The sequence below is a fragment of the Meles meles genome, chromosome 4 (genome assembly GCF_922984935.1).
Source record: "Meles meles chromosome 4, mMelMel3.1 paternal haplotype, whole genome shotgun sequence".
Lineage (NCBI taxonomy): Eukaryota > Metazoa > Chordata > Mammalia > Carnivora > Mustelidae > Meles > Meles meles.
This window is the reverse complement of record NC_060069.1, coordinates 107,423,634-107,445,915: the sequence shown is the minus strand read 5'-3', so window position 1 is coordinate 107,445,915 and position 22,282 is coordinate 107,423,634. Positions and strand designations below refer to the sequence as shown.

Sequence of the window (22,282 nt, the reverse complement as noted above, 5' to 3'; positions counted from 1 at the left end):
TATAATGTATATTTATATAATATATATTTACATAATATATTTACAAAATATAAATACATTTATTATATATAAATTGTTTATTATATATAATATATATATTTATATTATTTATTTATTTTTAAACCACAAGCCTTATGGATTCCATACAAGCTCCCTTGCAAAGTTTCTTCTTGATTTATTCTTCTCTCCCTGGAACACCTGACCACATAGTATAAATGTATTTCTAGGTTTTGAATTTTCAGGAATGTTTTTCCTACTGATATCAGACTCACCTTTCCTTAACAATGGGCTATAAAATATCACTGGAGTATATATATATATATTCCATGTCATTCTAAAACAACAATGATGTTGTGGTAAATGTGGCTTCTGTATACTACTAAGCTGATTTGTTGATTTGTATCAAAACATATTTATATGCACTTCTATTGAACTAAGTGGTAATGGCTTTAAAAAAAATGAACAAGCACTGACTTATAAATAATGGATACTGATGTCACATACAAACAACAAGCCTAACTCTAGTGAGTTTAGTAAGTTCTACTTAATTTTCTGTATGATCTCACATTGTTATTGTGTCTAGCCTGAATTTCATTTTGCAAAACTTAGATGCTTCCAGAAACAAAATGAAATGCAACATGGTTTAAAAAGACCACAGGAAATGAAATTTAAAAATCTTACTTCTAGAGCAACCATTAAGGCTACAAATTTAAGCTTGGAAACCATAAAAACAACAAAAGTTAAATTTCTCATAGGGTCATTAACTTACTCTTAAAGTTAGCGTGGATTTTAACAAAGACAACAACAACAACAACAAAAAACCCTGAGGATTTCACTGCATTTAAGTCAAGACACATTCATTAAGCTTTTCCAAAACAGAGCATCAGCAGTGAGTAAAATTGATTTTGGAAACATTTACAATTTTTATCTCCTGATAAAAATGCTAAAATTTGCAACCTTAATGCTACAGATACTCACACTTATACATTGATTATTTTAAGAAAAACATATCAATTTTCTCATTCTACCACATTATCTAAAGTGCAAGTTTTCTGTACCTTTTCTCTTCTTGCCCTTCAACTGACCGAAGGTGTGCCTCTGAATTCTGGCATCAGACAAGTTGATTTGGAAAGTTAACTTAGAATATTCTCAAAATGTCAATAAAAATTGGACTAACTTAACTTACATGTGATTATATTTATATGCTAAACTATGGTAAAGGAAAAGTAATCTTGGGAACTTTTCAAGATTTCACTTTCAGTTAGGTTTTTAAGGTGAGAACAGTATGTGTATAACTACAGTGGTTTCACAGACTTCTTTGGGATATAAACAACAGAGAAGGGAGAGAGCAGGGCCAAGGAGGTGGCAGTTAGACGATGCCTATTTCCACCTGAGTCAGCATTCCACACCTGTTGGCAACTCACTGAGCATCATTCTTTAGACATGGAAGGCTCGGGAGGAGCGTGGGAGTAAGGGAGGACGATCCACATAATGAGGAATTAAGAGAACAATGAGATATCAGTCAAAGACACCTAATATGACATCATGCTCCAGGACACATACTGTTCTCAAGCACTCATTCTTAAGAAGCAACATAACCAGAGCGTCATCTTCAAGAACCACACAAATGGTGATCTGAATACTCAACAAAAAGGGAGTATGTATCAACGTTCATAATGTGATGCTTCTAACAGCTCCAAATGAACACCCTTCTGCTGAGAAGTCTTCATTGTGATTTACGGACTTAGGAGTTAAGAACTAAGAAAACTTCATTCAAGTAACGACTCTGACTTATGAACACATGAACCAAAGATAGGGAGATTTTAGTTAAGTATTTTAATTTTTTATCTGGTAAGCATTAACTAAATAGGGACAAAGAATATGTAACAAAATTACATATGATCAATCAGTAAAAGCTAAAGTTCAGAAACAAAAGTAAAATTTCTTTGAGAGTATTATATAAGTCATATGGAAAATTATTTGACCATAACAATTCAAGGTTTATATTAATTTTTGGAAACACATTTACGTAAAGCCCACCTAAAGCAGAAACACTGATTTTTTTTACTCCATTATTTGGCAACTTTAGATTATTTTGACAAATGCCTAAGAGTCTGCTTTACTTCTTAAATACAAAAACAATTTTTTAAAGGGATACTAATGTAAACCAATTATAGGAAACATTTTTAGCTTAAATAAGAAAACATACTAGCACCTGCCTCTATATATATAAAATAAGAATTTATATAGAAATCTGTTATTTGAAAACTGACAGATTAAATATAAAGTTCAGAAACAATATGCTAATTTCCGACTTCTTAATAACTGATTTTAAAAGTAGTAAAAACAACATAGATGGATCTAGGGGGTATAATGCTAAGTGAAGTCAGTTAGTCTGAGAAAGACAAATACCATATGATTTCACTCATACGCAGAACTTAAGAAACAAAACAAACAAAGGAAAAAGAGACAAAAAATAAGATTCTTAACTATAGAGAACAAACTGGTGGTTGCCAGAGGGGAGGTGGGTGGGGGGATGGGTAAAACAGGTGATGGGGATGAAAGTTTAAAAGGACACACATCATGATGAGCACAATGTATAGAACTGTTGAATCACTATATTGTACACCTGAAACTAACATAACACTGTATGTTAATTATACCAGATTTTAAAAACAATTAAATAAATAAATACATTTTTAAAGAGGTAGTAAGCCCCTGAATTGTATAACTCCATGTCTTTATTATATTAGTTTTGACTAAAAATGTTTTAAAGTCAAGTAAAGACAGAAGACACTGTTCTTTAACAAAAGTGACAGATTTTGAATTTCAACCTATCTACTTAGGGGTGTCAAGGTCTGTAAAGAGTGTGCAAGAACAGCAAGTAACAAATGGGTCTCTGTGAAAGAGCTAGCTCTCATAAAGACAATGGGCCAATTAAAAATTCTTTCCTACTGAATCCTCAACATTCTCTCTTTTTAGTTGGTATAAAAAAGTCTATACATTCTAAACGAAAGCCATTTTCTTCTAAACTAGTTCATAATCTAAACTTTTCATTAATTCTTATTACTTCTATCCTCTTTCATCACCCTGCATCATTCCAATTTTATTATTTAAAAAACACAGCTGCATTCATGGTATTTTCTCATTTTTGGAAACACTGATGAATTTCCTTAGTCATAAATTATAAGATCTAATCAAAAGAATTTTCCAAATCATATATTTGAAATTCTTGGCATAGGTGAACAAAAATAAGATTGACTTACCAACAAGTTTCATATAAACTAATCCAAGTAATTCTGCTAGAGCTATAATACCCAAACCTGAAATCAGAAGAGGGCCATGCACTGGGGTGCACTCTGTAAAAATAAGTGAAATTTCATGTTAGAAACCTACATGAAATAAGTGAACTTTTACTTTTTCTAACTTTTTAAAAAGATTTTATTTATTTGACAGAGATCACAAGTAGGCAGAGGGGCAGGCAGAGAGAGAGGGGGAAGCAGGCTCCCTGCTGAGCAGAGATTCCAATGTGGGGCTCAATCTCAGGACCCTGGGGTCATGACCTGAGCCGAAGCAGAGGCTTAACCCACTGAGCCACCCAGGTACCCCAATCGGTGAACTTTTTTTTTTTTTTTTTTTTCCCCTTTTTATTTATTTTTTTTTTCAGCGTAACAGTATTCATTCTTTTTGCACAACACCCAGTGCTCCATGCAAAACGTGCCCTCCCCATCACCCACCACCTGTTCCCCCAACCTCCCACCCCTGACCCTTCAAAACCCTCAGGTTGTTTTTCAGAGTCCATAGTCTCTTATGGTTCGCCTCCCCTCCCCAATGTCCATAGCCCGCTCCCCCTCTCCCAATCCCACCTCCCCCCAGCAACCCCCAGTTTGTTTTGTGAGATTAAGAGTCATTTATGGTTTGTCTCCCTCCCAATCCCATCTTGTTTCATTTATTCTTCTCCAATCGGTGAACTTTTAAAAATACCCAGCAATAATCGTAATATATCAAGTTTTAAGGAGAATACTTCTTTTTCTAATTATTAAGAAACAAAAATTATCTCTATAAATTCATTAACTCAGTCAGTGAAATGACTCCAAATTATTAAAAGAAAAAAATTTTCATTTGCATAACATGTACTTTATCGCACCAAGACTAATGGAAAATAGTGTGTAAAACCTAGATGTTCTAACCAACTGGAGCCTGGTCATTTAAAAAAAATTCTCCCACATATATAGGCATAGCAGTTTGGCTGCTAGGATAATCAGCCCACAAGCCATATACAGCCAGTATTCTCATGGCAATATGGAAAACACTATATTCTCAGAGGGAGAAAAAAATGAGAGTTAAAAAAAGAAGAGCTTACAACACCAAATGCTGGCAAGTATGTGGAGCAACAGGAACTCTCATTCACTGCTGGTGGGAATGCAAAATGGCACAGCCACTTTGGAAGACAGTTTGGTGATTTGTTACACAACTAAATATACTCTTAACAATCCAGCAATCACACTCCTTGGTATTTACTTAAATGAAGTTGAAAACTTATGTCCACACTAAAACATGCCCATATGTTTATAAGCAGCTTTATTCTTAATCATCAAAAAGAGAAAGCAGCCAGGATGTCCTTCAGCAGGTGAATGGATAAAGAAGAAGAGGAAGAAGAACGCTGTCAAGAGAAATTCCTAGTAAGACAAACTGGGATTAGAGAAGAACGTGACCCTTACCTGAGACACAGAGGCTTAGTCCAACCACAGAAAGCACATAGCCCAGTACCTGGAGAATTAGTATGGCAATGGTGAAGGGAGACATCCAAACACCTGGAGGAGAAAAGAATGGGTTGAGAGCACATAAGAAGCAATCACACCTCCGTGCATTCTGTACAGTCAAAAATAACATCCAGTGACCAAAGACTGACTCTGGATTTCCTTGTCAGATGGTAGCTTCTTTCCCAATGATCTAAACTTCGCCTTTTCACACAAGTAGTTAGTTCCAGATTCATACGTTCCGCAGTCTTTTATTTCCACACTGAGCTCAGCTGGATTGGTACTTTTTACCCAAAATCTTAGAACAGTGTTGCCTTTACCACGTTTGGGCATTTTACAGTACGAAGGGCTATTATGGTTGACTTTGCCACATGCACATAAATTGCGCTGCTGGAGAGAACCATTCTGCAAACAGGCCATTGTAAACATCGCAACCTCTGTCTTATGTGCTAGATCTTCAATCTTGTAACAAATTAATAAATTTTAATCAAGCCAGGGATAAACTCTAAGACCAAGAGTTAAATGTACAAATAGAAAAAAATAGACTGTAATAATGACAAAAATATATTAGTGACTGACTCCAAAAAAGCAATGAAGATTATTATCAACTACAGGTTGGATATCTGTATCATCTTTTAAAACTACAATGTTAAGATTTGCCGATAACTAAAAAAGAGCTATATTTCTACTATTTTCAATTCATAGCCTTATTTTATAGAACTAATTTTTTTAATAGAGAGGCTTAGCAAAAAAGAAAAAAATATGTTGAATATCTACTTATAATTGAAAAAGCTGAAATAAAAATATGAAGATAATCATTAAGAAATTATATAACATAATTTGATAAATCCACTGCCTAGCATCAAAGATACATGAAAATTACTTTTTACAAAATAACAGAATGCTTTGAAAACCTAAGCTAACCTTAAATTTAATCCATACAGGGAAAAAGTCACTAAGAATAGCTTGGAAAATGTTTTAGTAAGCCAATTTTTAATTGAGTTGTAAAAAAAAAAAAATATAAGAAATATTTCAACCAAAGTATTTTAAAATGAAAAAGGCAGACAAAATCATGCTATAACAAATACTCACCTATTATAAACACACAGTACTGAAGTAATATTAATATCACTGTAGGAATTACAATTAAACCAAGTCCACAAGAATTCTTTGTTGAATATTCACCTGTTAATAAAAATAATATTTAAAATATTATCCTACATACTTCCTACTCTGCAGGAAGTTAAATTACTTAAACTTACTAAATGTATTAGTCCCAATATTTCTCTTACAAACTTAAAAATATATTTTTTAATATAGGTTTAAAAATATATTTCTCCCAAAACTTCACACAAAATCACTATTTTCAGATTAAGACCAAACTTAAGACATGTGATCACCAACATCTAAGTCTCAACATGTCAAAATCTTGAATTGGCTCTGACTCTTCAACTACCTTACAGAATTCCAGGGAGAAACTCTCGAGTCACCTCTTGCCACTCCCTTCACTTGTTGGGTTCGATCTGTCCCAAAGTCAAAACAGTTGTTCTCTCAAGTGATCTTCCGAATTCATCTCCTTCCTCCCTGTGTTCTAACTCCAGAGGCAAACAGAGCTGCCCAACTTATGTGCCTAAACATTATATCTATACTGTATTTAGCTCAAAAATGACAATGGCTCTCTTCAGTCTATATTGTGGGTCCTACACTACCTTTGCCATCTCTCCATGTGCAGCATACCCTTTTTTTCCACTCCCATTCCCATCCTCTGAACACAAGTGGTTTCGGACAGACTTCCCACATTCATTGCCACTTCCATGTCTTGGCAAATGAAGTTTGCCTCTACAGTGGGTTGAATGATGGCCCTAAAGATATGTCTACCTCCAAATCTCCAGAATCTGTGAATATTAACTTATGTGGCAAAAGAGTATTACATTATATAGCAAAGGATGATTAAGTTATGGATCCTGAAAGGAGGAGTTTACCCTGGTTTATCCAGGTTGGCCCTAAATGCAATGACAAGTGTCTTTGTAAGACAGAGGTGGAGGGAGATTTGACAAAGACACCATGGAGGCAGAAACTGGAATTATGGCACCACAAGCCAAGGAGTTGCAGATGGCCAGCAAACACCAGAAGCTAGAAGAGACAAAAAATGGATTCTCCCCTAGAGCCTCAGGAGGGATTATGGCACTGATGACATCTTTATTTCAGATTTATGGACTCCAGAACTGTGAGAAAATTTCTACTGTTTTAGGACACCCACTTTGTGGTTATGTGTTACAGCAGCCCTAGGAAACTAACACCCCCCCACCCCCAACCTGGCCATCTCCGTTAATCCTGTCTCCCTCAGATAACCGTGTTTCTTACCTGGGACGAAAAGAATGGCTCCGACAATGACAACTATAGTGAGCACTAGTCCACCAACAAATAAAAGAATGGTTTTCTCCTTCACAAGACTGGATTTATATTTAATTGCTTAAAAAGAAAACAAAGAATTACATGAACCAAATCACAAAAAGCAAAGCCACTTCTGTAATGTATAAAGTGCAGGGCCAAGATGATAACTTACTGTAATTGAATAATCTTTCTTCATATCATGTCAAGCCACCTCAAATCCTTTTCATAATAAGTCCATGTCTAAATATTGTCATGGTGTATACATATGGATACTGAATTTAAAGGTGACACTTTATTCTCCTCCACTTTAAGGAATGGAGTTATATATATCAGGCTTTCTCAGTTAAGGTTTTATTAACATTTTGGGCCAGATAATTCCTTGGGCATGAGGGGGAGGGGGCTGTTCTGTGTATGATACAATGTTTAGTAATATCCCTGGCTTCTACTCACTATATGCCGTCAACAGCGCCCCAGTGGTGTCAATCAAAAATGTCTCCAGACATGATTAAATGTTCCCTGAGGAGGAAAACTGTCTCAGGTTTACAACTGATATACATAACACTGATGAGAAATAACTGGCTATTTAATAATACTGAGAAAAAGAGAACTTTATTTCACCTTTATAAAATTAGGAAAGCATTTGGAATTCTAGATAATTTTGTTTTGAAAAAGCAGAATAAACACTGGACAAATCATACCCTCTTGATATCCTGATAGCAAAAGATGCTTAATTGTTCAATTAAAATAATTTCTTGAGGGGGCGCCTGGGTGGCTCAGTGGTTTAAGCCTCTGCCTTCGGCTCAGGTCATGATCTCAGGGTCCTGGGATTGAGCCCCGCATCGGGCTCTCTGTTCAGTGAGGAGCCTGTTTCTCCCTCTCTCTCTGCCTGCCTCTCTGCCTACTTGTGACCTCTTTCTCTGCCAAATAAATAAATAAAATATTAAAAAAATAATAATAATTTCTTGAAAATAAACCACAAATAATAGCACTCGTCATACATGTTACTATTTCTGATGCTAGCTCTACTGTCAAGTATCTGGTACCTTCCCTGAAACAATAGAATAGATAAGCTTAAAAATATTATTTTATAGTTGCCCCTTAAAATCTGAGTATAACTTTTGACTCCCTCAAAACTTCACAATTAATAGCCACTGTTGACCAGAAGCCTTACCAATAACATAAAGTTAAGTAACACATATTTTGTGTATGTATTAGATACTGTATTCTTATTAATAAAGTAAGGTAGAGAAAGGAAAATACTGTAAATACTGTATTCTTATAATAAAGTAAGGTAGAGAAAGGAAAATGTTATTAAGAAAATCATAAAGAAGGGAAAATACATTTATAGTACTGAACCATAAAAAATCCACATATAAGTGGACCCACAGAATTCAAAATCATGTTCAAGAGTTAACTGTATTTCTTTTCCTATATATTCACCTTCCGGGTTTTGTTTTGGTTAATATTAAAATTAATCTTTCACCAAGAAAGCTGATAAAAGCAACCTAAAAGCAGACTGCGTAGCAGAGTGTATGACTGAAATTCTGCTGTTTCATACACACAATATTTTCTACATCAGTACTGTTGTATTTAGCATTTAACTTGTTTCCATTAAAATGACAAATAGGTCAAAAATACTAAAAAGAATAAATAAACCCCTAAATGACCCTAACAAAATTTACAAATAAGGTATTAAAACCTCAGGTTCCACTGTAACCTATGGTTAAAGATGTTAAGGTAAGATGCAGGCACCTGGAGATTTTTTACCTCTCTACCTATTTTGGGTGGCAATCATCCTTTAGATTCTAACCTCAACTTTAGTCTCTTTAGGGGGAGATGGAGGACTAAGCAATAATCTTCCCTGAAGCTGAGTAACCGAATCCACATTCATCAGAAAAGAGTGAGAATCAATTTGGCAAGTTCCCCAAGCTTTCATTTGATCCATCCGGCCTTGAAACTTATATCACTATGACTCAGTCATGTTCCTGACTTATTATAGGGCACAGATTGTCACATCTTCCCTATTTTCTAAGCTCAAACACTGTCTAGGATGAAATTCCAAGCATAGGACACAAAAGGCACAAATACGGTTAAAAAATAACAAAAAACTTTCTCTAGACAGAGGTCAGGCTTTCCATTTAGACCTACGCATACTGTTACCTAAATAGAATTTGGAAGTTCTGCAAAGGGGTTGTAAAATAGAAGCTGTGTTTCAAATGTACTTCACAATCAATAAAACATTTATGAGACTCTTCCAGGTTTAATTCAACACACAGAAGAGCTACTAAAATCAAGCAGCAAAAATTCCACCTTGGAGTATAGTAGAAGTTCACGCAAAAAGGCAGACATATTCTTAAAAATCAGAGTGTGAACTTCATATAAAATTCTGCCTTTTCAGACTTAGAAGAGCTGTAGGAGAAAAACAATGCCAACAATAGCCACAAAAATAAACCACCAGCAAATGCTACTATCGGCAGTGTTTTACCATAGAATGGCCTTTTCAAATGTTGGCATATAAATACACTCCAGTCAGAGGCAGCTGTTCTTGTTAATTGGTTCAACTACTACTTCTTCTCAAGGCTACCTTCCTCTTCCTCAAATTAAGCAGCCATTTCTATCAGATATATCAGTGGGGTCTAACTTATGCAACTGTAGGCAAAGAGTATCTTCACGCTTTCTTTAGTGAACCTTTAAAAAGAGTTTCTTCTAACTCATTTTCTTGCTTATGATGGTACCTATGTAGGTCCCCCAGTAAGTGTGGAGAAGATATCATGTTGCTAACTCAGCTGTCAATTTTTCAGTATAGCTAAAGGGTCAGAAATCTGATACAGATGCCAGAGAACTCAATAATCTCTAGAATCTGTTATTGGTGATTTTTTTCTAGTCCATTATTAAGTGGACTTACCCTTATTTATCAAATCTATCAAAACTTTGAATGTAACAAAGAAAATAAATTCAAGTAATTTCCTAAACACTCAGCATTAAGATAAAGACAATATAACATGCCCTTCACTGCTGGCTCTTATCAAACCCCCTCGCTGTTTGGCAAGACAATCTATGTAATTTTGAAAAACAGTATGCTTTAGGGTGCCTGGAGGCTTTAGTCGACTAAGCATCAACTCTTAATTTTGGCTCAGGTCCTGACCTCAGGATCGTGAGATCAAGCCTGGCGTTGGGCTCCATGCTCGGTGTGGACTTAAGATTCTCTCCCTCTCATTCTGCCCCCACCCCCTGCTTGCACTCCCTCTAAAAAGCTTTTTTAAATAAATAAATAGATAGATAGATAATATCAATCAATCAATCAATCGATAAAAGCAGCAACGCTTTAAGATTTCTCTTCAGCCAAACGTACTGAAATCAATATGCAAATAAAATATGAGCAATAACACTATTTACACTTTTTTAAGACTTTATTTTTTTTAGTGTAGTTTTAGGTTTCTGACAAAACTGAGAGGGAGGTACAGGGAATCTGTTATATCCCCTATCCCCACACATACATAGCTTTCCCCATTATTACCATCACTCACCAGAACGGTACATTTTCTACCAAGCTTGAGCCTACACTGACACATCATAATCATCCAACATCCCTGGTTTCCCATAGGGTTCAGCCTTTCTATTGTGTGCTCTTGGGTTTGGATAAGTGTATAAGGACACCCATGTAGCCTTTTCAGACTGACTTCTTTTAATATGTATTTAAGTCTCCTCCATGCCTTTTCATGACTTGACAGCTCATTTCTTTTTACTGCTAACAGTCCACTGCATGGGTGTACCACAGTTTAGATATCCATTCACCTACCGCCCAACAGAAGAGCTGCTATAAATATCTGTGTGCAAATTTCTGTATGGACATAAGTTTTCAATTCCATGTGGATAAATACCAAGGAGTACAATGCCAGGTCATACAGAAAGAATATGTTTAGTTTTGTAATAAGCTGCCAAACTGTCTTCCAAAGTGGCTGCACCACTCTGCATTCCCATCAGCGGTGAGTGAGAGTTCCTGCTGCTCCACGTCCTCGTCAGCATTTGGTGTTGGCAGCATGTATATTTTTAACACAAACTTATAACCCTAATGCTGCCACAAAGGAATAGCAAATATAAGGAAACAATCACAGTTTTTAAAACAAATTAGACAAGAATTCTAAAATTTTCCCCTTTTACACCTTCTATAAAATAATTAAGTATAGCAAGCTACTCCTCAGAAATGAGCTAGGTTGATTAAGTCATTTGTTTTAGAAATATTTACTACGCACCTACCATGTAGTAGACCCTTTTATTAGCCCAAATCATACCAACTAAATCAAGGCACAAGTAAAAGATTATGTAACAATAATTGATTATGCACCTACTATGTGATAATGACTATTCTAAATCCTGGCATTGAACAAAATAAACAAATCCAAATACTCCTGCCTCAAGGCCCTTACATTCGTGTGTGTGTGTGTGTGTGTGTGTGTGTGTGTGTGTGTGTGTGTGTGTTTTGGCAAGGAGCAGGAGTGAGGATGGAATGACACTCCCTGATGTTCTTTCCCAATTCAATAAATAAATGGTATGTGTCTAACCTAGCCTTAAAAAGCCCCTTGATGTATTTAATCTTCAAATTCATGTGAATAAAAAAATGACTGTCTACTACCTGAAGTAACAGCTAATGTTATAAATAGATACTCCATTAAGTTTTCTCATCTCCTTGTAACTGATATAAAAGACATATAAAATAAAATGTAGGTTTGTGGGTGACAAAATCTAGTGAAATTACCAGATCAACCTGGTAATCAAATAAAATCTACCACCTTAGTTTTCATGCCCTTTCATCCCTAAAGATGAGATTCAATATGCCCATATAGGTCTACACAGACTTCAGTCTATTTATACCAGATTAAGAATAAATCATAAAGGGAGATGTGTTTGATTTCATTATTATAGTGTTACTTTCTGACAACTCTAGGAGAGTGATTGTAGGATCTCTTTGGTATCTGTTAAGTCGCAAATCAATGTAGTTTTTTAATCAGTAAAGCTCATCTGATCACTTTCAAAGTGAAATTACAATATCAAAGTTTTTAATTTAGATTTAATTTCAAAATAAATTAACTTAAGATTTAATTTAAATTACTGTTTTATAAAATTTAACATGCTCATTAAAAAAAAAAAAAAACAATGAAGGCTTTGCGAATCTGGTGCTGGAGAAAAAGGAACATTAATGCTGATTACTTGCCAAAAGGCAAGTAAAAGAATCTTACAATAAACTCCATACACTACCCAACTGGCTTTGATGAAACAATTATGTAAACATGAATAATGACACAGGCTGGGTCAAAGGACCCAGAAATTTAAAAAAAAGCCCAGGCACCATGCAGTAAGTACTTTGAATACAGAAGATTAAAGGAGAAGATGTCCAACATGCTAACTTCCTTTTCTTGGTTCCAAATGTACACTTGGTGTTGTGGATGGTGCCATCAGTTCAGAATGTGTGCAGGAAGTTGGGAAGTTTGCATTTGGAAAAGCCCAAAGGGATAACAACTGCATTCCTACAAGAGTACATTGCCAAGCTCTAGTTTTGTTCAGTTCCTCCTACAATAACGCCAGGGCATAACAACATTTAATAACATAAATGTGATAATTATGTGGCGAGGACCAAGGGAAAGCACTGGAAGTTCAAGATTATTGAACAGAATTCAGAGTAAACTTAATAACAAAGTCCTATTAATAGAATCCATCAACCAGGTCACAGAATGACTCTTTGTAATATTATTTATTGTGACGGTATTTTACCTTCCCGGATAGAGCTTTCCTAGTGCAAGTCAGTATACAGCCTCACTTCTTCAGAATGATTTTTCTAATCTACAAAGACACTCCCTGTCCCTTTACATTCTCTTTATGTGTGCTCATGATCTAATTACTTTTAGTACTTAAAAGCTAGTCCTAAAAATTGGATTCAAGGACCTAGTAGGATCTCAAGGCTGTTGTGAGGAATTTTCCCCTTGAATTTCCCAACAAATGATTTCTACATGAACATACAAACCAAATGCTTCTGAGCAGTAACCAAAATCTTGTGGAATAACCTTGAGAAAGGATTACAAAAGTTAGAAAAGGATAGGAAGGATGCCTTGAATGCACGAATTTGAAATAAATTACAACAGTCCTCGCTTAGTCTACTTTCAGTATTTCTGAATTTCAGTTGCCATGGTTTAGCTAAATAACACAGATGCCCCCAAATCACAGTACAAATTTCAGCTACCATGATACCACAATGAATTAAATGAGTACCTGCATGAGACACAAACTTCACTGCTCTCTCTCCAGTTCACAAATCATCCTGTTAATATCAGATGTACATCTTGATCAGTGACCAATCATGTCACTTCTTTCAAAGACTGTTGGTAACTACCCACTGAGCATCTCTTACTCAGTTCATGCACAGACAGCAGAGCAGGTGGTGTGACCTTCAGGTCTCCCAGCAATAAATCAATGTGAAATTTATGATGGATTATCAAAGAAGGAAACAGGGTCAGCAAAGATGAAAGAATGAAGAAATATAAAGTAATAATTTTGGAAGTGAGATTCAAATAAAATGTAAATGACATCACAAAATAGCTGACTGTGGGAATGTCAACACACTGCCATTCAAGAGATTCTAGATATATAGTCAGTGAAACTCAGTAAAAGTGAACTTATTGGCATAAATGAAGACAGTGAGTAGGTTGTGACAAAAGGAATGCAGATGTCCCAGAAGTGGTGACTCTGGCAAAAAACTTCACTTAAAGAAATTCTTGGAGATATTGTATAACACTATAAATGCAAAGGATAAAATGTTGGAAGCTGATCTAAACCTAAAAAGGAGTATGACAATTCACTGAAGCATAAAAAAAGATGCTTGCTCTGTATTCCAAGTTATATAACAAGAAGGAGGCAAGCACCATTCAAACTACTCTTGATGGAACACTTTAATTCTCAATGTTTCTAATGTTTTAATTTACCACGTACTAAATGGTTTTACTTTTTCCCCCCATTTCCTAATAGTGTTATTACTGACAGTAAGAGGGTTTTTTATGTTTTGACCAAAATTTTAAAGGTCATGGAGCAATAGTAATTTTTTTGCATTTATTTTAGATTGCTTTGCAGAATTTCCGCTTACTTGGTCATGTTTATGGTCTCACAGTTTTGTGTAAAGACAAGTTCAAAGGAAGGAAAAGTAAAATAGATATGCCTGACTCAAGGAATTTCAGAATGTTGTAGTCCCTTAAAACTATAGGAACTAGAGATCTTGGTGGGCAACACGTGAAATCACTTATCAAACATCTTAATGACAGAAATTACCTGGGGTACTACGAAAGACTGAGGAAGAAGAACCCTGGAAATCAGCCAGTAACTTAATTGTCATTGATGTGGGAAACTGTGAGTTGGTATAGTTTTAAGAACAAAAAGAAAGTGTCCGAAATGTAATACGTCTAGAGATTTGTGACTTTGGTTAAGACTCAGTGTTTGGTTCTAAGTTCTCTCCGAGTTGCTTGCTAAGCATTAAGATTCTGCTTAAAAATTTGTAAGTTGAATATAAAGGCAAAGATGTTTAGGAACATTTCCCTGTAAGAAACCTTTGTCTTCAAAACATGGTCTAGCGGGGCGCCTGGGTGGCTCAGTGGTTTAAGTCGCTGCCTTCGGCTCAGGTCATGATCTCAGGGTCCTGGGATCAAGTCGTGCATCGGACTCTCTGCTCGGCAGAGAGCCTGCTTCCCTTTCACTCTCTCTGCCTGCCTCTCTGCCTACTTGTGATCTCTCTCTGTCAAATAAATAAATAAAATCTTTTAAAAAAAAACACAAAAAACATGGTCTAGGGCTCACCAAGTCCTGCCTTGGCTTCAGGAGTTTAAAAATCTTCTTGGGCTTCAGTAGGATCAATGGCATCCTGAGATACAGTTCAAAATACATTTCTGGTAGAAAGTAACTCATTCTCCTAAAAACAAAGGCATAACCTGTTCTTTACTATATGGTTAGCCTATGGAGAGTCCAAGTTGAATCCTGAACCACCAAAAGACTGGCATTAGAACTAGAACTAGAAAAGCTTCCTGTGGTCAAATACAGACCATAAATGGTAATCTGGTAACCTGAAACAGTTAAGAAGAACTAGAAATCCAGAAAGTGAAAGTCATGGGTGTGAGTTACTATTAGTAACTCAGGGGCTTTATGATAATCACACTCTAAAAAACACAGAACTGAACGACAAGTAGAAAAGAGAAGGGCTCTCCTGTTTGGTGGAATCCCAGGCCATAAACAGGAGGTCTCCTAGAAAGGGTACCCCGAAAAGGTAGACTTAGATCCATGACTATCCTCAAAATGGAACAGAAGCCACAGAACACGCACACTTACATGTTTCCTCAACTGAAATGCGAGTGCTACAAAGCCAGGGGCAATATGCATTTCACTTCCACATCTTGAGGCTCTAAGCCCATGCTTAACAATCACAGGCACCCTGTCAATAGATACTTGTTGAGTAAATTAAATAAAGGAAGTCTACATTCTGCTCTGTCAGTAAGTTTCATCTACTGAGAATGTGTACCCAGATATAGGTTCGCTCTTCACGGAAAAAAAAATTCTCAAAATAAATTCAAAATAAGCTAGGGAAGTAGTACAATGTAGTGGTAAACAGCACTGGTTCAGATCCCAGTACTACAGAGAAGAGATGGGAGACTGTGGGCAAACTGTCAAGCCTACCTCAGGTTTTTATCTACAAAACAGGAGTGATAACGATGGCACCTACCCCCGCTGAGTTCCTATGAGCTGTAAACGTGACTGCAGAAGTAGCGCTGCCAGCATCCATCATACAGAGCAAGGGTTCCACAGTTATGGAGGTACTCTTACCCTCCAGCGGGAGTCCAAACTGAGTCAATCAGGCATATAGGCCCGCCTCCACCCCGCCCCCCCACATTTACTTGTTCTAAGGAGAGCTGAAATAAAAAATTCCCACCAAGATATTTTTTTGGCTTCAGAAGCATGTTCTTTAAAATATGATCAGTGGAATAAATATTAAAGAGCATTCAACCTAACACAAACTGAAAATTAAAACAAGATTTTTTTTCACCCATCAAATTATTAGCAACGATTTTAGAATTATGTCAGGATTATGAGGTGAAAAACAGATATTCTCATCTGCAGGAAGTGATACAAACTTTCAAGAAACACTTTGGCAGTATGTATCAAGAGCCTTAAAATATCTCTGCCACTTCCAGTCTTACATATCTTTAGCAGAATTATTCCCATAGTATCAAAAAAAAAAATTGGAAACATCCTTAATATCTATCAAGATGAGAGTTAAGTAAATTAGAGTATAGGCAGATATAAAAAGATTTCTGAAAACAAGGGGAAAATCAGGATATATGTATATAAGTTCTATATGTCCATTTACAGTTTTCTCTTTTAAAGAAACATAACAAAAATGCATAGGAAAAAAATGAAAGGGAAGGAGGAAACTCAATAGAATACACCAATAATTTATTTCCATGTTGGGGGACTTCAGATTTTTGTTTCTGCTCCATAATTTCTTAATGCTGTATAAGGGGGTTCTAAAGTGATATTTATTCTTTAAGTCAGAAAAATTATAAAGCTGATTTTGTAAAAATATGGCTGATTATTTCTGGTTCAGACAATAAAAACAATGTCACTAACGATAATGCCATGGTCAACAAACTTCAACCAATCTAAATGCAACAAATCACACTACTGTGAAATAATTTCATAATCTTAAGAAAAGGCTATTCTCTACCTCAATCATATGACATGGGCTTAAGGCCCAGGTCTGCCAACAGAGATAAAGGCTTTCCCCAACACCAGGAAAGACTGAATAGGTCTTGATGCTCTATCAGTCTTTTTTGTGATATAAAAGGCTTACCAAAATTCTAAGAAAATTTCCACAAGAAGTCTAGACACTTTTTTGAAAATAAAAGTTATGAAATATCTTGACAGTTGTCACTGTTAGCCCTTTCTTCCCTTTCGTTTGTTTTAGACAAAAGCTGAGAACAGCTTTGAAATCACAGAGCATTTTCCAGAGTGCCACACATTGAGCAGAGCCCACAGAATATATAATCAGTCATCTCTCCTCCATTTTCATCACTTTAGATTTCTCAGTAAAAGTAAAATTCATGAAATATACAATAGGCCAATCCACTACAACATTTTACTAGCTTTCATTTTTTTAAAGGTTGCAGAATGAAATAAATGAGATCAGCAGTATTCACACCTTGCCTTGTATAAATGCTCACTGTCCTTCAATGACTGACCATTTCATTGCATGATAGGGAGATAAGGAATAAATCTTACATTTTAGAAGTTTAATTGTTTAAACTGTCACCTCAGAACTTCATCACTGTAGTAAATTTCTTTTACCAAACTGGTAGGGAAATATGGTTGAGCCTAAGTATCAACCAGAATACATATTACATTTTTACCTAGTAGTGACAATTCCCCATTGTTGATGCTAAATCTGAAATAGCAACAAGATTTACTCTGAGAAGTTTGGTCACATGATTACCACAGCAAAACATGATTAAAAACCACAATTCATCCATGGCTACTTCCTTAGAGGCTGCAGAATCATGGGAAGGATGACAAAAACATGGTTCAGATGGGGCTTATCCTAGGATGAACACAGGCACACAGATGAGTGCAAACTAGGAAAACAAAGAACGGGCAGTCTTAATGCTCAAAAGTATAATATCCTGCCAGCACACTAATGCAGGGCCGTGACCATCTCTACCAAAACAATGTGTGTAAAGGCTCTGAAAACCCTATGTAGACAGAGTTTAAGATATTCTTATTATTAGAATTTCCACTATTCATTCTTAATAAGTTGAAAAAAAAAAAACCCTTAGGAATTAAAAGTGAACTGTAGTAAATTGTGGGGGGAAATATACACTTCAAGAAGAATATTAAGACTATACATTATTATTTATCACATTATCACATTTCCTAATACAACTCGGATAAAATATTTCACTAATACTACCTCCCATAAATAACATTTTCATCATTAAAACATAAATGAAAAATAGAGATAAATACTTACTCACAATACCAAACTGTCCCCAAGACAGAAGTACAGCCAAAATTGGGAAAATAACAATGAGGATATTTTCATTTGGAGAAAACCATGAAACTAGGAAGAAAACAAAAATCACAATTAATATTTACTATAATCATGTTAAGTCCTGACACTGAATAGTCAACAATATATTTTTATTGTGAAGACAGAAAACAAAAATACCTTATTAAAGCTGTGGCCTTAAAATAATTACAAATTACACAGTTTACTTATACAGCAAATTTTACTTCTGAAACAAGAAGCTCATTTAAGTGTTTTTTCCCCATTTTCCCTAACCTATGATTTATGGAAGGAGACAATACAACACAGGAGCTGAGAACAGGGCTCTGCAGCCATACCGCCTGGCTTGAAACGTTAACTCTACGTTACAAGCTTTGGAGGTTTGGACAAAGTCTTAACACCTCTCTGTTCTTTACAGATCTCAACTGTTAAACCAGTACAACATAGCACCTATGCACTGAAGGATTGTTGCAACTATTAACAAAGCTACTACGTGAAAAGGACTTAAAACGGGGGTGCCTGGGTGCCTCAGTCAGCTAAGCCCCTGCCTTCTGCTCAGGTTCCTGGGATCTCAGGGTCCTGCAATGGAGTCCCACCCTGGTTTCCTGCTCAGTAGGGAGTCTGCTTCGCCCTCTCCCTTTGCCCCTCCCCCACACTTGTGCTTTCCCCCTCTCTCTCTCAAATAAATAAAATCCTTGAAAAAGAGAGAGAGAAAGAAAAAAGAAAAGGGCTTAAAACAAAGCTTGGCTATGCACCAAATATTCAGTCAACCACTACGATGACTGTAACGTTAGGTATTAAGGAAGTTTCGGTTAAGTGGGTCACATGTTACCTAGGCAGTAAAAACAGAACCACACAGTCTATATGAAGGAAATTGTAACCTTAAGATTTCAAATAATTTGAGAACTTTTAAAACATTAAGATTCATTTCATCTTAACACTTAAGAACACTGATTTTTATCTATGAACTTTCTTCTTTTAAAAATAAAGCCAAATAAATGCGTCAAAGAAATTTCAAATTTGCCTGCCCATGGGGATTTGCTGTTTGAAGAACATTCCTCAACACTGCCCAAAGCAAGCACTGGTGTTCCTCTGCAATCGACCCTATTCATTCAAATCCTCTGGGGCTCTGCCATTCCGTAGTGCCATGTGAAGAACCTGGTGGACTTTCCTACCATAATGATATATTTCTTGTATTAACCTTATGTTCAGACCTGGTAAGTGTTCCCAATATACAGAATATAACAACATTATGAATTCTGTTTTAAAGATATTAGCTTTTCAGAACCTAGCATTTCGCTCTGTGCATAGCAGAGAGACTCAACAGGCTTGCTATTGAAGGTTCTAACAGTCATGAGGTAGGCTGGTCAGTGAATGGAGGACTGCGTTTCATTTCTTCACAGATCCCTACCCAGAGAGAGATTTTTCAGATATTCTGAATCAATACCTTAATTTTGAACTGTATTACTGAGTATCTTCCTACACCAAAGAAAACCTATTATAATTTGGCCTAAAATCTAAGCAGGAAAAAATTTTGTAAATTATGCTTAGGTTTTCACATCTAATGCTCAAAGGATTGATAAAAGCCCTATGATCTAAGGACTATTCCTAAGCAATTTATTTTCCCTATCCATTTTCTCTATTATTTTGTTTTGAGTTGTCTATATTAACTCCTCAAATCCTCATAATTATTGTATGAGGAATTACTAATCCCTCCTTAATGCTGAGGAAACTGAGGTACAGTGAACAAAGGATCTTTTTTAATTTTTATTTTATATTTTTTATTATGTTCAATTAGCCAGTATATAGTACCTCATGAGTTTTTCATGTAGTGTTCAACGAGTCATTAATTGCATATAACATCCAGTGCTCATCACCACACATGCCCTCCTTAATACCATCACCCAGTTACCCCATCCCCCCACCTCCCTTCCTGGGCTGGTATCAAAGATCTATAATGAACCAAAGATCATAAGTATCTGAAATTTTCATGCCCCAAATGGACTTCTGATGCCCCTCTGCCTACTTCACCAAACCTCCCCTCTTGGGTTTCCCCATTTTGGTAGTGCTGACTTCCCCAATTACTCAGACCAAAAACCTTAGAGTCATCCATAACTCCTTGGTTTCTCTCCCATGCCACAGCTAGTCCCACAGCAAATCTTATGGGCTCTGCATTCAAAGTACAGCCAGTATCTGATCAAAATAATCAGTAGGTATTTAAGATGAGCTGACAATGAAATGTTCTTTCACTGACCTCTCTCCCTATGCAACAAAACAATCTCAGGATATATTGATAGAAACCTATTAATATGAGGTGTGTCTGACTATGGTCTGATCACTCATTTTTCACTTCATGAATATTTACTGAAATCACACCATGGATAGGGTATTCTAGACATGTAAGGTCTGCTAGTGAACATGGCAGGTGGGACCATGAGCTAGAGGAGAGGGACAAATTGAAGATCAGACTTTTGAGGAACTGGATTTGAGCCACATGAAGATAGGGAAGAAGAGACACCAAAGGAACAGCAAGTTCAAGAAAATAAATGGTGGCTAGAATTTAGTGATATAAGAGGAGATGGGAATCTTGCTGGGACAAGATCATGTTGGGTCTTAACAGCGTGTTATGAGAGTTTGGATTTTATTTTAAGAGTAATGCCAACTGACTGGAAAGCTTCAAATGGGAGAAAAATGACCATGATTCATTTAAAATCTTCTCCAGCAATGTGCAGAACAGATTACAGAAGGAGGATCAATCAGAAAGTTGTAGCAGCAGTTGGGTTGTGGCAGGAAGGCAAGGTGTGACCCACAAACACAGTCTTGAGTACATTTTCACTCATAACACTTAAAGACACACAGGAAATTGTTCCAAAGGAAGGTGACTAGAACAGGGATCCTGAAACCATTATCAATGGCTGGAAGAACTGGAGATTTCAACCTTAGGGAAAAATAGAAGCTTGGGAGGGAAATACCATAGCCCTTCTTGTGAGAAAGAAATTAGAGGACTGCAAAGTCTGGCCTGACTTAAGTTAGAACTGGAACTGCCTACTAAGAGACTGAGATCCGTTGGGAAGTGAGAGTTTCCTCATGTCAAGGGTTCAGGTAAGAAGTCTAAATGATAACTTCCTGGGGTGTGATAGAAGTAATTCATGAATTAGACAGCAAGAGACTAAATGACTCCTGGAGGATTCCAAGCCTCTCTGTGGAAATAAGAAGTGTTAAGAGACATTTCAGTGACATGCAGAAGGTGGGGTAATAAAACAAAGAATACCATCGTCTAAGTGATTCTTAATGGAAACTTATCAGAAAGTTTATTCAAACTTCACACATGCTCCCCTCTCAGCCCCCACACCAAGTTTTTAATATGTTCTCCATAGTAAGAGTGTGTATGGGTATATGCACACGTGCGTGCACGTGCACATTCATGGAGGGGATGTTCTGTCATTTTCTCAGTTCAAAATCACTGCTGCACACCTCTGCCATAATTGATCTCTTCTCACTGACATGAATGTGTTCTCTCTCTCTAATTTGTCAAGGTGGAGAGTCGGAGGATCACCGAATTGGACATTCAAGAACCAAATGAGATGCTGGGGGAAAAAAGCCAATGTTTTATATAAAACCACTTATATGCCCATTAAGCTATTGATCTGTTTTGGTACTATGGTCAGATGACTTTAACTCTTGTTCCTCAGTGGGGGAAAAGAGACAAGATACTTCTCCAAGGTCCTTCTCAATTTTGAATATCTTTGGCACTAAGAAAAAAGCTTAAAATGGACTAAGAACAATATCAGATATTTTTCCACTTTAGGATTAAGAAAGATAACCCAAGGCAATGTTATTCCATTCACGCTATGGCTGACAATTCTGCCCATTACTCTTCCCCAATTCCTGTTCAGGTAGTGAGGCTCTCAGGAAGATGAGCTCATTAGTGGAAAAGCAAAGAAATTATATTAAGAGGGTGTGGCCTATGAATGAGTGTTTACATTCTTCTTCCCAGCCCAAGTCTTATAAAAACCAAGTACTTAATTTCTTTTATCAC

The 22,282-nt window shown here is 36.2% G+C and overlaps 1 protein-coding gene across 4 annotated transcripts in view; it reads right to left on the bottom strand.

Annotated features, from left to right (window-relative positions):
• CD47 (CD47 molecule) overlaps positions 1-22,282 on the bottom strand; it is a 46,187-nt gene that overhangs the window by 6,488 nt on the left and 17,417 nt on the right. For all 4 annotated transcript variants that reach the window (XM_046003608.1, XM_046003609.1, XM_046003611.1 and 1 more), the window contains exons 3-7: positions 18,208-18,297; positions 7,125-7,232; positions 5,853-5,945; positions 4,722-4,814; positions 3,267-3,359 (exon numbers count right to left, since the gene is read on the bottom strand). In XM_046003608.1, the coding sequence (XP_045859564.1) occupies positions 3,267-3,359; positions 4,722-4,814; positions 5,853-5,945; positions 7,125-7,232; positions 18,208-18,297 (477 nt within the window). The remainder of the gene's footprint in view (positions 1-3,266; positions 3,360-4,721; positions 4,815-5,852; positions 5,946-7,124; positions 7,233-18,207; positions 18,298-22,282) is intronic.